The 16,117-nt window shown below is 37.0% G+C and overlaps 1 protein-coding gene across 4 annotated transcripts in view; it reads right to left on the bottom strand.

Annotated features, from left to right (window-relative positions):
- The window catches only part of MSRB3 (methionine sulfoxide reductase B3), a 163,559-nt gene that overhangs the window by 108,908 nt on the left and 38,534 nt on the right, over positions 1 to 16,117 (bottom strand). For all 4 annotated transcript variants that reach the window (XM_078076227.1, XM_078076228.1, XM_078076229.1 and 1 more), the window contains 2 exons: positions 6,702 to 6,810; positions 4,979 to 5,056 (listed from right to left, as the gene is read on the bottom strand). In XM_078076227.1, coding sequence (XP_077932353.1) covers positions 4,979 to 5,056; positions 6,702 to 6,810 — 187 coding nt within the window. The remainder of the gene's footprint in view (positions 1 to 4,978; positions 5,057 to 6,701; positions 6,811 to 16,117) is intronic.

Raw genomic sequence — 16,117 nt, 5'->3', positions numbered from 1 at the left:
AGAAATCTATCTCGTGGGCTCCTGAGTGGCTCAGTCGGTTAAGCATTTGCCTTTGGCTCAGGTCATGATCCCAGGGTCCTGGGATTAAGCTCCAAATAGGTCTCCTTGCTCAGCAGGGAGTCTGCTTCTCCCTCTCCCGCTCCCCCTGCTTGTACACACTCTCTCTCTCTCTTTCTGACAAATAAATAAATAAAATCTTAAAAAAAAAAAAAAGAAATCTATCTTGCGCACTGTTACGGCTTACTTCCCATTTTCATCATGCTACTGACTTACTCAAAATTTCTCCATAATCTATCCCAGAAAGTTCAGACATGAATCTAATCAACAAACAAATATTTAGTGATTATTTTTTTGGTTGTTTGTTTGTTTGTTTGTTTGTTTTTTAGAGAGAGAGAGAGAGCACAAGGGCAGAGGGGAGGGGCAGAGGGAGAGGGAGAGAGAATCTTAAGCAGGCTCCATGCTCAGCACAGATCTCACCACCCTGAGATCATGACCTGAGCTGAAATCCAGAGTCGGACACTTAGCCAACCAAGCCACCCGGGTGCCCCACCACATGAAAGCATTTCTTACAGGCACATCCAGATAGACACTAGCATTATTTTTCCATATTTTAGAAGTGTTTATTCTGTTCTTATCACTGCAACAAAACTATAAGTACTTTAAGGGAAAATAGTTCATAAATTTATTTTATTTGTTCCACAACACCCGGCAAAGTGTTAGCCAAAGCAAAATATAAGTGGTCAAAAATACATTCTGAATTACATTATTTCGCCAAAGCCTTCTCTCGTTTATCTGATGTGCAATAAATTCATTTTATGAAATTTTGTAAGTTCAAATAACCAGAGGAGAGAACATTCTTACCTCTGTCAGTTAATTTACTAACTGAAACTCAGTAGTACCATATAAGAAATAAACTAGGTTGGTAGAATTTGTGATTGTGAAGAAAATGTGAACCATGGAATAAATTACACATTTGGTTTATAAGCAGTCTGTGAATAAGGTTCTTGTACTTGGTAAGCAGTAAGAAAGCAGTATATCGTTGAAAGGGAATGTATTCAGGGTAGATTACAAGTTTGAAAATGAAATGAGAATAATTGAATGGCCTTTTTTTAAGGAAATATTATGTATATAGACATCAGTCAAGTGAAAGAAGAAGATTATACACATACGTGAATGCACGCACGCACACACACAACACGATGAGTACTGGTAACAGACAGCAGCTGGGAAACCACATTTTCATACTGCTAATGATTAGGCATTTTCAAATTCAGCACTTCTTTCTTACTTCATCTTATTTCTTATCTGTTTCCCTCCCACTATTATTTCTCATATTGTTACTCTATTTTGTCTTTTCTGCCTAATTTTCTTCCCTTATTCCCTGCTTTCGAACAAAAACCCCTCACACTTTCTCACTCACACTCACACACACACCTCAACTGTTCCCTGCACTTTGTGTTCAAAGTGTGAAACCAACTATCTCAAGAAGGTAGCTCATAGTGATGCCATCCACGCAACTAGTGAGTGGCTTTCAAACTTTTGCTCATAAAACCTAAAAGAATTTTGGGGGGAATATATATATAATAAATATATATAATAATATAATAAAAATATATAAAATATTTATATATATATACACACATATACATACATACATACATACATACATTCTGGGCTTTTTGTCAATTTATTGCCTCCCCTCTCCTCTAGCCTCATCTGCTTTGCTAAAACAGAGCTGGGACCTTGAAATATTTTCTTTTCTTCATCAGCTAACACGGTATTAAACTTTGTCAGCAGAGGGCACAGGAGGAAAACTGGGGAAGAAAAAGGGGTCCCCTTCCTGGTTTCAGCATGCTGACTCAACAGGCTCCTGCAGGGCTCGGAGCTTCTCCAGCAGCTGGCTTCTGCGGCGCCCCAAGCCGCTCTGCCCCTAGGCCCTCGCTCCGTGGGCCGCTTCTCCCGTGCCCGGCTGCCGCAGTGTGAACGTCCCCAGCCCCGGCCTCCGCAGCGCACTCCCTGGTGACAGGCTCCCTCGTGACAGCCTCCTCCAGCACAAGCGGCCTCTCCAGGGCCAGCTACTGCCTGCGGTGCCAGGAATCAGCAGCACCTGGCAGGAAGCGGCTCCCCGGGCCACCCCAGCCCGCCACCCCCCCCCTCGGCCACTCCGGTACTTTTGTAGTGGAATGCCTATAGTGAGACACCTCCCTCTAAACAGCTTTCCCCAGCGCCGCAGAGGGGAGATTTCCAGCAAATTCCAGAAGGTGCATTTCCAGAAAGTGGCCCAGGCATGGGTCACCGCAGTGACTTCTCTGCTGTTCAGTGAGGTACAGCCCCGCCCTCTCCAGCAAGACCCAGACCTCAGCCCCGGGGAGGGGCACTCAGGGGGCGCTTCGCCCTGGGCTCTACCTCAGCCCTAGGGGTCATGATTGCTTCTTATATTTGCTATTTCTGTATTCTTCAGAATTTCTATTTACTCCCTTCTAGCCAATCCCTCATTACCATAATCGTCTGCTAAGGGTCGTAATTCTTTACATTATACTTTCCTGTTCAAATTGCTGTGTGGTGTCTGTATCCAGATTATGTGCTGACTGATACATACTCCCTTATATATTTTAAAGTAACCGCTAAAATTTCTTATCAAAATTTAAATAATTGAAAAAAAAAATTGAATTTTCTGGTGTTCTGTAAATAGATTACATGCTTAAAATACATTTTTGTCAAAACCTTGGAGCTATACATTTAGGTCATTTAATGAATGGAGAAGTCCACCCTATAACCTCATTTGCAAAAGGAGTCCTCTCTGTCATATCTATCAACCAAATGAAACCGTCAAAAAGAAAAAGACTTTCATTTTTAAAATTTAAATAAATATCTGGATACATATCCTCATGACAACAGGAGACCAGTAGAAAACGGATAGGCAGACAACAGATGGAAAGATGGATAAGCAGATAGCAGGCAGGCCGACTGAGTCTTACCAAGATGAAATACTATTTCAATATTTTTTTACCGGTTCAATATTTTTCAATATTTTTTTTGGCCTTGCTTTCCTGGGTTTCCCCTTCAGGAGTAATGCATTCTTGAACTGTCATTTTGCTTGATGCCTTAGAGATTTTATCCCAGGACAATAAATCATAGTAAGATTTGGGATGAGTGAAAAGGTAGGACATCTTCTGTAAACAGGATAATGATAGAGGAGATAGGAAGAAAGAGGTGAGCGACCACAGACTCTCTCAGACACATCAGTGTCAGGGAAGCATACATATGGAAGCTGAGGACCAGAAAATTGATTCCCTCAAAACTGTCCATGCCCTGTGGCCCCTGGAAAGTCTTGGTGGACACCCAAGGTACAGTTTCTCCAGTCTGAAGGCAGCAGCCCTGGACCAATGAACGAATGAAATCTACAATAAAGGCTAAAGCATTTCCACCACTAAAATTGACAAGAAACCAAGGAAGGAAAAGCATACAATTTAAAAATGGGGGGGGAATAGAATAAAAATATTAAACCATATTCCTTAGAAACTTAGAAAATAAAAGCTTTCCCTATAAGAATGCTACAGGAAATTGACATAATATCACCTCAAATATGAAACTCCCTGAATCTCACCAGTACCTATGTTTAAACAAAGGTCTTGCTTTTTAGTATTTGTGACTCAAAATCTCACATGGGTTAAATCCTTCATTTACAGTGGTTCTGTTTCTTATTTAAAACAATAAGTTTTCCTTAGATCCACTACTTTTCTGAATCACATGATGGGGAAAGAGATGGAGAATCTTAAACAAAAGGCAAAGGGGATGTGGCCAATTTTTACCATTTGGGATATTAACAAGTTTAACATGGCTCAGCAACTATCTTAAGTGTTATATCAACTATTATGACACAAGCTAAAGGTGTTGAAATATAAGGACGTGTGTTTTCTGAGAGGAAATGGGTGACAATTTGAAGGGCTGGTTTTTTTTAACATGAAGAATAAATACGTAAGAATTCAGAACAGATTCTCAACCAACACTAATGTGCAATAAGGTTTATGCAAGTTAAGAAAGGTTTTAAACTTCTAAAAAATTTCAAGGAAACTACGGTTTCCCGCGATTTCTGGAAAATCTGTAAATGCTAGTGTTTTAAAAGGAAAACATTTATGGAGAGATATTAAGTATGTTTTACATGCTACATGTATCAGATTCTTATTTGTTCATTTCCCCTTAGAAATTTGTAATTCTGCTTTAAATAAATGACATTTACTCTCAATTAAGGCTTCTGTCTTTTCATTCCCCTAAATATTCCCCATGGGAAGTACAGGGCTTCCAGGATTTTTCTACACCTAGATAAATAAATTTTGGTAAAGATTTTCCTTTCCCGAATAAGATCCATAATCTACACTGTCTGAATTGACTATTTTGGTGAAAAAGTCTATATACTGCTTGTTTTATAGTAAACTATTGGGATCTTTAAAATAAAGATAATTTGCTTACATATGTATAACTATCAGTTATAATACCCATGCTACTTTCAGTACAGGTATTGCACTTCCTTGCAGAAATATGAATAATCAACTTGGTAGATATTATTCAATCCGAAGGATGCACATGAAGAACTTTTACTATGGCCCAATAAATGAATTTAGGGCCATCACTTGATAAACGAAAAAATCAATAAATATATTAACATTTCTATGCCCACCAAAATCTCTCTCATAGCTCTTCTGAGCACCATGGTTAATTATGATGAGCAAGTTAACGTCAGGTATTTCAAAGATCCAAATAGTGCAAAGTTAGCCAGTCTACCAAACTGGTAATTTATCACGAAAGTCAATAATTACTTTTGTTTTGTGGAAAGAAAATAGAAATAATAGAAATAAGAAAATTTAGTAGCATAAAGATTCTTTTTTTTAGTAGTATAAAGATTCTAATGTGAATGAGCAATAACTAGTTTGTTGCCATCTGTGATATTTCCATATCCCTGGGTTTTTAACATACTTACTTGAACAACGGAGTTCCACAAACAACACATTTATATATTCCAGGATCTTTGTGATGTGTATATTCTCCTTCAAAGGCACTGATAAACAATAAACAGAGCATTAAAAAAATTAATCAAAGTTAGTATTATTTCTTATAGAATGTATTTGCTTAAAATATATTTTTCTAATAAATATTCCAAGGGCTTTTTGTCCTAAGAGGAGAACAGACCAAATTTGGAAATCTGATCATTACTAATATATTTCAAATCTATATAATAAAATGTGCGTATAACTACTCCAAACTAGGGCAGGTTAAAAAAAAAAAAAAAAAGATCAAGCCACCTAATTATGTAATGCTTAGAAAAAAATTTTTCCTATTAAAAAAAAAACAAAACAAAATCCTTGTAATTCAGATTTGCAGGGGGGAAAAAAAAAACCATTACTACATAAGATTTCTGCCTACTCTACAGTGTCCAAGAGTGTATACCCAAAAATGCAGAAGGGTCCAAGACTTCAAGCGGAAGGAGTCTTATTTTTTGGTTTGAAAAGGAATATTGCAGCTTTAAGGGAATATTTTTCTAAGTTAACAATCTTAAAGGCTAGGAGGTCATTCAGCTAATACAAATCAGCTGTGCTAGCCCAACAAAAAGTCTATGTGCTCTGCAGCTTGTTTTTATTATCCTTTCACCCTCTTTATGAGGTCCAATTTTTTTATAAACAGAATTTTTAAGAATGACCTAATCTCTAGTTGTTTGTGTGCATTAAATCATTTTGCTAGTCATGTACACAACAGGACGGGTAGAGGTCCTCCTGGGCTGAGGCTGAAGCCCACCACTGGCTCACTGTGTGGTGAGAGTAGACGTTGTCAGAGATTCAACGTTTGGTAAATTCAGTAAACAGTATATACTGTGACAGGAAGAGAGTGTTGCCTACTAACAAGGCCCCCATGTGTGGTAAAGAACTCTTTCAGTTCATGAATGAAAACAAGAAGTTACATCATTAATAAATTTGGATCAGAGGTAAGTTACAGCCTTATGCCAGCCTCCATGGTATAAATTAAACAACAAAATGGTTGGACCTTGGCAGGTTACCTTTGAGCTGGAATCAGCTGAGAGAGACTTTATTCACTAAAAACGTCTTGGAAGTGAACAAACTCTTTTTTCAGGACTTAGGGCGAACTTCCAAGGACCAAAGCCATGTGAGGGCAGTTATTGAAAATTTTTGACATTCCAACCACAAATGAGCCAATAAATACTTTCTCCACATGTGCTTCAAAAAGAAATTGGAGTGGGGTAGAAAGGAACTAAATTATGCTACCTTCTTTTTGCAGCCAAAACGTCTATACTTACAATGGCCACCTTCAAAATTTCAGTATCCTGGCACAGTGCCATGTCCCTCATGGTTTTGCTTACTGTGATGTCTTCCCCAAAAATGTACCTAAATCGCTATTACTTCCACACATTTTGTAGTAAACTAAAAACAGGCCCTTAATAAAAGCCTTGTGATTTTACATAAGATAGAGTGTTCATTAAATGGGGGAAAGAATAAATAAAACTTAGTCTTAACCTAAACAATACCATTTTCAACCTTTTCAAGGATACTAATTTGTAGATTTTAGCAAATAAGTGTAGAATTCTTTAAATTCAATGGCAAGGGAAAGGAGTCAGAGCCGTGGGGGATGGGAGGGGGTGGGAAGGCAAAGAAAACTAGTTCTTAATGACTTTTTCTTACAGCTCATCTTACCTTTCGGTCCCTTTCTCCTGAGTGACATGGTACTGCAGGGGTGTTAGTCGCTTCCTTAGTTCCTGCTGGGAGAAGACCACCTTACAGTTCTTTTTATCCCTACATGACCCTGGAAAGAGAGAGGATATGGGAGAAGGAGTCTTTTTAGTTTGAATCCTAAATACTTGCTTTGGCTGGCCGCCACCACCCAGCTTCTGCAGTCACTTGTCAACCACTAGACCGGTCCCTGATGCACCAAACTTATCTGAACTGCAGCTGACTAGTTCTCTCAGTTTGAAGAGAATCTTTCTCAAGATACAGGAGCTCCCACTGGAGCACTGACAAGGTGCCACAGCCAAAGATGCCAACATGGGATGGGAACAACTCACTGAACATTCCCAAAGATGGTAGCACATCCTCTATGTCTCCTAACACCAGGAAATCCTTTTCTTCAAAGAAATTCAAAAAGCATAACCCTGTTTATAAACATTTACACTGTATGTGTATAAGATGATGGGCATATTATGCTAAATAATAATTCCCCATTCAATAATTTTGCAACTTAGCAGAATAGCTTGAAACCACCATTCCGTTTCTATTCTGGGCCATTTAAATGGCAGCCAATTTTTTTAAACCCTAAAGATGCATTTTTCCATAACTAGGAATTTGTCCTTCTCTGTGATTCTGTCAGCCACTTCACTAGGTTCTGTAGAGTCCTTAAAAACAAATGTCTTTAAAGACTGTATCTTACAATGTTAAACAGGCAGCAAGAAAGGCTTTAATAGACTCCAGAAGAAGGTTTTACACTAATGTAGATTCAATAAGTTCCAAAGAAAAGGTGAGAAAAATAGGGGCAGGGGGAAGACAAAGAGAAGAAGTAAAGGGAATGTGATTTTCCTTAGAGACCTACAGTCTTCTTTTTGCAAAGTATATCTAGGAAGACTTCACTGATTAAGTGTATTCAAATGGTGAAATAATTTTAATGTGATTGTAATAACAATGGCAGCTTTTATTTCAACCTATACAGACTGCAGTAAAATGTTCAGACAACACCTGTTCATACGTGGTATTTTATTTTACCTACACAAATGATTGAAAAGAAATATAACTCCGAGACAGGGCAACCCTTACTCACTGCAGTAAAATCGCCTTTTTTTTTTTTTTTTTTTTTTTGCCATTCATCACAGTGGGAAAGGGGCCTGCAGTTGGCCCTAGGTGCAAAAATCTCTTACCACGTTTTGAAATTACTAAAAGAAAGCTTGCTTCATCCCCTGAATACTAAACTCAACTTCCTCTGAAATGAAAAGAACTCTGATTAAAATAGAAATGCTCCCTATGTCTTTTACTGTTAAGTCACCTGATGTCACAGTATGTGAGGTCACTGAAATGAAACCAGGAAAAAAAATGACTAACCGGTTCCCCTGATTGTGGGATTGAAGAAGCATATCAGCTTCCAGGATCAGGGCCACCAAGATAGAGCGGCTGATTCTCGATGAGAACATACAGAGTCAGGAAGATAGCTAACCAGAGCCAAACAGAAAGTCGCACCTTGCAGCAGGCCTGTGGGCTGTCAAACAGCGCCTCTCCTGACCTTCCACAGAGCGGACGGGCATATCGCTGATGGTGTGTGGCTCTCTCATCTCAGTGGAACCCATGTTACACTAGGCTTTCTCCAAACACCTACTACTTACACTTTTAATCTTTTCTGAGGGGCAGATGAGAAATGTTTGTCCTGTCACAGCAAGCCTCTCCAGAGCCTGAACGCAGAACTGCTCTTTGTTACCTCTCAGTTGACTGTCATAACCGAGTTCCTGCTCCGTCCACTGTAGGCTTCTTAAAAGCTATCTTTTTGTTTTTATTTCTCTATTAGTTGGAAGGGTTGTATCTCTGTTGATTTTGCCCAAAAAGATTCATTAATTGCCAATTTAACGTGACAAAATCTCCGAGTTAAAAGTATTCTTTCCCCTGGCATGGATAATTAAAACCTGTACAATTAGAATTAAACAATTCTGTCCAAAATTTGTTGATCTATGTTCATTCATACAAAAAGACCAATTGTGTTCCCAAAATTGAGAGAACTAAGCTACCCATCTGTATGTCATTTAGCACAAGAGAAGCAACTGCAGGTTTAAATTACACGGTATTGGGTTGCAATTTCCTAACATTGGATGCTTTTCTGCTTTTTTACCTTGAGTCATTTACTAAGGAGTGTTCATAAAAAGTAGCTTAAAGCACAGATGCTTGCAAATCGTTTAGGCAAAGATGTTTCTCTCTTTTTCATTCTCCCTCTCTCAAAAATCTCTCTTTTCTGAAGAAAGAGAATAAAATTGTTGGTCAGTATTGACGAACCACGTTAAGTATTTGTACAGAGAGAAAAGGTAAAATTGAAAACATCTGATTGAAGTAAATACGACAAACATAAAAGCTTTCCTGGTGAATGAAGGGTATTGAGGAGACTTTATTTCATAGATTAGAAATTACTTTTGATCTAAACATTCTTAAAAACAGATTGTTTTTCCACCACGAACCATCTCATTAACTGTGCTACAGAGACCTCGTTTTCATGGCAAGCTTTGAAAGAGTGCTGTGCTCTTTTGTCAGACTCCGTCTTATCTGGGAGGGGGATAAAGATTTCAGTCCAGCTTTCTTTGTTTGTCTTTCAAGAACCACTAAAGCAGTATTCACACAAATTTTGTAGGAATGTGCCCTATGTCACAGTCTACAAATTATTTGGTTTTGGTGCACTTAAAGGTCATCTTCCAAATTAGCAAAATTTTCCTATATCCTGGCTTTTCAACCTTAAATATAAATATTGTTTCCTACCTCTAAGTGAGGTTTTTTTTTTCTTTAAGAAATGCTAGTGCTTATTTAAAGTTGTCGAACTTTGTACATTTTTATTCTCTGATTATACCATATTCTCAAATAATTAGGCTTTTAAAGTGTACCTAATAGCAAAAGGAAGTATATGTAGACTAGAAACAACTATTGTGATTTTATATTAAACAACCCAATGAGCAGTTAGTCAGATTTTAATAAATTTCTTGCCACATAGTTTAATAATATACTTCCTGGACAATTGAAAGCTATACTATTACATTAGCTCTTCTAGCGTCATAACCCAAAACTGACATATATAAACACAGAAAGGCTTCTCTTTTGTCTCTGATTTCCCTTCTCCCTCTCAGACTCACTTTTCTAAAGTTATATGGTGCCACTGTTAATTTTGAAGAAATAATTTCATTTTGAAATTCTAGAATAATTCACTGGATGGTTTCCCTTCACTATCTTCACTTAGGAGCTGTAATTTTCTTATTACACAGGGTAATTTAACATTAGTATTATATGACATCTGTTCAACGACCTCTAAATTGGCTTAGAAGTATGTTAGGGAAAGATTTTTCCCTTTATTTAAATGTTTAATAGAGTGCTTCGAAGGCACAAGTGAGTGTGTGTGTGGATACGTGCAACACAAAGTATGTTTGAGAGAGTGATACTGCCCCCTTGGTATCTCATAACACCAGTCTCTACAGAGTAACTTTGGTATAGATAAGATCCATCTTGAACCCCATCCAAGAGTATTTATTTACTGAAATATGCCTAAAGTCTCTTTTTATATTGACGCTTGTTCCATTGAGGCTTGCTTCCTCAAAGCCAGTATTATCTTGAAGCTCCAATGGAAAGCTCTTGCTCTAAGTAGAAACAGACTGACAGCAAGAGTTCATGTTCTGACTCTGCCTGCTTCCCAGTCATGTGACCTGAGGCAAGTCAGTCTCTCTGACCATGTACTGACACCCTCACAGGTCAGCTCGAAAGATCACAGCAAATCACAAAGATCTAAGTGATCTCAGCAAACACTGTCTGAATAAATGCGCTATCACACTATCATTCTGATTACAGTAAATTCTGAAGTTAAAAGTGTAGTTTCAAAGGTAGCCAGGTTAACTCTTTCAGTGTGCTGCAATATCCTATTGGTAATCATTTTTCTATAATAATTCCCTGAGGGCAGTATTTTTCTCACAAATTATCTTTTAAAATGATTAAAATAAGAATTAAAAGAAAACTAAAATTTGAGTATTTAACTATGTGCTAGGCACATTTCTAGGCATTTTTACATAACCATGTTTAATCCTCTCAATAATTCTAGGAGGTAGACATTATGCTCATTCTACAGATACAGAAGCTGAGGCTCGGAGAGGTTGTACAATAGCTTCCTAAGGACAAACAGCAAATAGATATATCAGCTCAAACCCAGGGCTATCTGACTGTAAAGCCCATAGTCATTATATATTCTGTGAGGACAAATTATGCTAGAGCTTTCTTCTTTCTTCTTAAATTATGCAATAACTTTTAGCTCAAGAACTATTGCTAACAACTTAAGATAATAAAGGAGAAGAGTAATAATCGCCACAGTACATCCAGAAAAATGAATACATTTGTCTGCTGGCCAGTGTCTGTTTTCCCTGTGTTCATTCCTTCAACAGAGGGTCAGTGACAAGGTTCAAATGGGATTCTCACAAAGTCTATAAAACGTTGAAAGGCTTTTTAACTTCCTGTTAAGAAGTAAATCAGATCTGTTACCTAAGTCTTAGAACACTTTTAAGTCATAAATCTTACATTTCATTGTGAAAAATCAAAACAACACAAGACCTAAAGATCCCATAACTTTAGTTTTGGTCCTAGGATCAGAAAAAACTGAAACTATTAAATATTTTCCCAAGATAATAAATAAATAAAAGATGACAAGACCATCTTGTTTTGCTTCGAGTTTAGTGGGTTTAAACAGTAAAATTCATGTTGAAATAGCTTGCTACTATATTTCAAAGTGGTATACTTAAATTTTCATTACCACTTTGAATTTTCATTTGCTTATTAGTCTGTCATATTGGAAAGCTGAACACTATCCAGATATGATAGTGTTAGAAATTTCTAAATAAGTGGGCATTTATAAAAGCCAAATCTAGTCCATTTTTAGAATAGCATGTAAAATGTATTCCATGAACCATTTTTTCATATATGTTTGTTTGTTTTGCATTCCAGTAATTCAATAAAGGTTTGAGAAAAAAAAATGCCAAGCACGAGGAAGAAAAGCTTTCATGCCTGTAGAAGCGTACCCAATTCTGATTTTTCTCTCAAAGTAGACCTACATAGGAAAAACATTCCCAAGATTAACATGCAGTCTAAGACGTCATGACACTTTTGCCTCAATACTGTGGCTTCCATGAAACTAGGGTTGCAGGGCTTACTTACAGGACCATTGATACAACATTTTTTTCTTACTGTTTTCTAAAGGCAACAAAAGTGTTGACAGAGTGCCAGGTACTGTGCTAAGTGAAATATAGTCATTCATTCCTTCAAGTAATTATTGAGTACCTATTATATGCTGGCATTATTCTAAGTACTTAGGATATACAAGTAAAACAAAGATCCTGCTTTCATGGAGCTCCTGCGAAAGCAGCAGTGGTGGGGGAAGACAGAAAAAACACAATGAAAATAAGTAAGTAAATTAGGTAGCCTCTTAGAAGGTAATAAGTACACAGGAAGGAAAAAGGCAAAACTGAGCAGAGCAAAGAAGATTTGGAATGCTAGAAGTTAAGGGCTGTAACCTTAAATATGGTCAAAGTAGGGCTCACTGAGAAGGCAACATTGGACAAAGCCTTGAAGCTAGAGAGGAAGTTGGTTGTACTGATATCCCAAAGAGGTGCTTTCTAAACACAGAGAGGACATGGCCAATGCAAGAGATGAGTACACTAAGTTCACGCTCCAGTGGTAGAGACAGAGACAGGGAACTGCAACACGCGTGCCAAAACCTGAACGTGAATGGGGCAGAAAGCAACAATTTAAACATGCGAAGAATAGGTTTTTAAACCAGGAAATTTATAATTATATATCTTAGTACAGACATTGTCTGGCATTACTTTTTAACTCCCAAGAGAAATGTTAGGGAATATCCTTTTAGCAATGTTCTATCCTCAAAATAGCTCTCAGAGAGTATCTGACTGGCTGAACTTTGAACCCAGAATCAGAGGGCAGTCCCCGCTAACTTGCTCTGTGTAATTAATGTCATCCCTTTCAGACTACGGATTATCATTCCCAACCTGGAGTCATGTGTAAGAGGATACTCAATAGATGTTTTTCAGTGATAAATTTTTGATGGACCCAGAGAGCAAAATCCTTTGGCCAAATGATGTTTTTACCCTTCTGGAACAAGCCAGTCACTCTTCCCTGCAGAGTGCTCTTGTAGGTGATGTCAGGGAATATCCATAACTAAAGAAAGTTTAAAATTTGTACCTCAACCTGGTTTCCATGTTTTAAAAACATTCTTAGTTTTTACATTTACGTTCAGTTTCATTTCATTCATCCTCCAAGTCCTAAATATAACACAAAGAAAATAAAACTCCAGGTCTTAGGAACCAGAAAGCAAGACAATTGTTTCTTCCTAAACACTTTTTTTCTTTTCTATATGTGAGAAAAATCATATCTTTGTCATAGTAATTATCCCATTTCATGATATCCCATTTCTCAGCTCCGCAATTTCTCCTCTTCCAAATCTAAGTCCATAACTTGATCCTGGCTGTTTTTACTTTGGTAAGTTTTTCTATTCACATAAGACAGTTGTACAGATCGGTTTCAGTTATATTCTATTGATGTATGCACAGAGTTCTAATTAACATCAGTGGACATTAGAAGCATGCCAAGGCAACATACCATTTTAAACTTTTTGAATTAAACAAGACCATATGTTTTAGTGGAGCATAGTTGAATGATAAAATTGGTCTCTGGTTTCCATACTGAAGGTTTGAATAGATAAACTGAGAAAATACTTGCAAGGAAATTTTCCTTCCAAGTCTACATACCCAAATAAATTCATCCCTACTCTGATAACTCCTTTCTTCTGTATACCCTCAGTACTAGTGCATTTACTCTGTGAGGTACTATTTACATGGGCTAAAATAGCATTTTGCAATTATTCTCAAATGTCTTCAGTTGTTTCCACTTTATTTTCTCAGATTATAAATTCTTTGACAACATAAACTGTTGAGCCTCATATTAACTCATACATCCTACAACTACTTATTAAACATCTACAGTGAATCAAGAACTATGATGAGCTCTGGAAAGTTAAAAACGAGTAAGTCAAGGTTCCTATCCTAGGAGAGCACACATTCTAGCAGGAATGATGTAAGAAAAGCAATCAAAACAATGTGCAGTCACATAGTAAAAGTATATGCAAAATTTTATGTATGGAACATTACATTAACATTAACATTGAAGACATTAATATTCTCAAACTTTGCCCATCTAGACTGACTAGGTCCAGTTGTAACTGGGATATGGAAAACTCACATAATTTGTGGAAAGAGCATCTATAGGCTCAGAGGGTTAGAGAAGATTCACAGAGGGAAGAGAACTTCATCTAGAAAGCTGAGATGTAGTGTGATCAAATGTGTACAGTGTCAAGATGGTAAGTATCCAGCTCTGATGAAGGGAATGCAAATGGTCTTCCACGTAAGTGATACCGGCTAACTTACCAAAGTAAAAACAGCCAGGATCAAGTTATGGATTTAGATTTGGAAGAGGAGAAATTGCGGAGCTGAGAAATAAGGCAGTTTTAATATTAAAGGGAATGTGTGCAAGCATTTTCTCACTGGAAGTCAATGGGAGTACATTTATTTCCCACAACATCCAAAGCCTATTAATATGGTTTAAAATTCTAGCCTTTAATAGTAAGTTCTTGTAAGTAGGGAGGCATGACTTTCTTGATAGGAGACGTGGAGAGGTTTACCACTACATGTATCCTGGTGAAACATTCACCTGAATGACTCTGTAAGATAGAAACCACATTTTGCATTTCTTTTACTTGTGTGCCATAAGGAAATTTTTAATTGTTGAAGTCATGTGTAGCAATAATTTTATCAACATTCTTTAAGTATCTAAAAGAACTAGAGTACTTTATCAGCTCTTCAGAATGTAATGCAAATACCAATAGCAGTGATTTTTACATTAATGTGGACCATAAAGCCTAAGTTTAGGGAAATATTTAAAACATGTCTTGATGCAAAAAGCATTTTCTTGCTTGCAAAGCATATGAGTAAAAAGAGAATTTTTAAAGGCACTGCCATCATCAGGTGACAGTAGTGGAGGAGAAAGTCACTTAACTTCAAGTCTATCTGATCGCATGTGAAATGTCTGACAAAGTTGGAGTTCCCTGTTTTTAATTTTTTTTTTTTCTAGTATGGGTCTTCACTAGAACATCATGGCCCATTCAGGGAAAGAAAAAAAAAATTAAAAGCAGACAGGCTCATTTCTATTCTACATTTCACATGCAATCAAAAAGACTTGCAAAAAATAGCTCGCTCTCCCATCCTGCCTCACCCCCTTGGGAGCACAGACTGAAGGGAAGATGAGGGATAACCACCCACAAAAAGGAAGGATAGGATCCCTCACTTAGGGATGCAGAATTTTGTTTAAATGTAACATTAAGAATACTTTACTAGAAAGAAAATAAAATTTATATTGTCTAAGAGCTCAGCTTTATAAATTTCCAAAATTACATTATCACCCAAATCAAATTTAAAATCTAAATTAGTTCTAAAACAATGGGCAGAAAACAAACCTGCAATTGCCACTCAATGAATAGCTAAATTTGAGTCTGTATGTTCCAGAAAAATTTGAAAGATTCTGGAGGAAAAAAAGTAAAAATTTTTACATTTTTCTTTATCACCCAGACAACTAAAGAAAAAGCACAGGGCTTCTCCTGAATTATTCAATATTTCCTTGAAAGACAGGGTACATACATATCTTGGTTACCTTTGCACTCCCAGCACCTAGCAATGTGCCGGGGCAAGAGTAAGTACTAAGTAAGTATATGCTGTATTTAAATATTTATTCAACTCCCCATTTTAATTATTTGTATTTAAATTTTTTTCTGAAAAGATGTTTTCTAAATGATGCCTTTGGCTATGTTTCTTGGAATTTAATTTAAAAACTGCAACAATAGGGGTACCTGGCTGGCTCAGTTGATGGAGCATGTGACTCTTAATCTCAGGGTTGTACGTTCAAGCCGCACATTGTAGAGATTACTTAAAAAAATAAAATCTTAAAAAAATTGCAACATTAATATTTTAAATCAGTGAAATTAAAAAAAAGAATAATTGATGATAGATTTTTTTTTCTTTGATTACTATTCTGAATCCTCTCTTGAGTTCCACATTCAAATCTTCTCTTATAGGCTAGTATTCCATTAAATCTCTGGATTTAAGACTGAGAGATTACCTAATCCAGCATTCCCCAAAATGTAATCTATAAAACACTGGCTCTAATAAACAAAAAAATGCTAACAGGTTGTTCTTGGGAGGGTGGGGGGCGGGGGCGGGTAGAGGGTTGGCAAGAATAAATTTCCACATTCAAACCATATTGGAAAAGTCAAGGTTACATGG

Source organism: Halichoerus grypus, chromosome 6, assembly GCF_964656455.1.
Source record: "Halichoerus grypus chromosome 6, mHalGry1.hap1.1, whole genome shotgun sequence".
Lineage (NCBI taxonomy): Eukaryota > Metazoa > Chordata > Mammalia > Carnivora > Phocidae > Halichoerus > Halichoerus grypus.
This window is presented reverse-complemented; position numbering and strand designations above follow the sequence as displayed.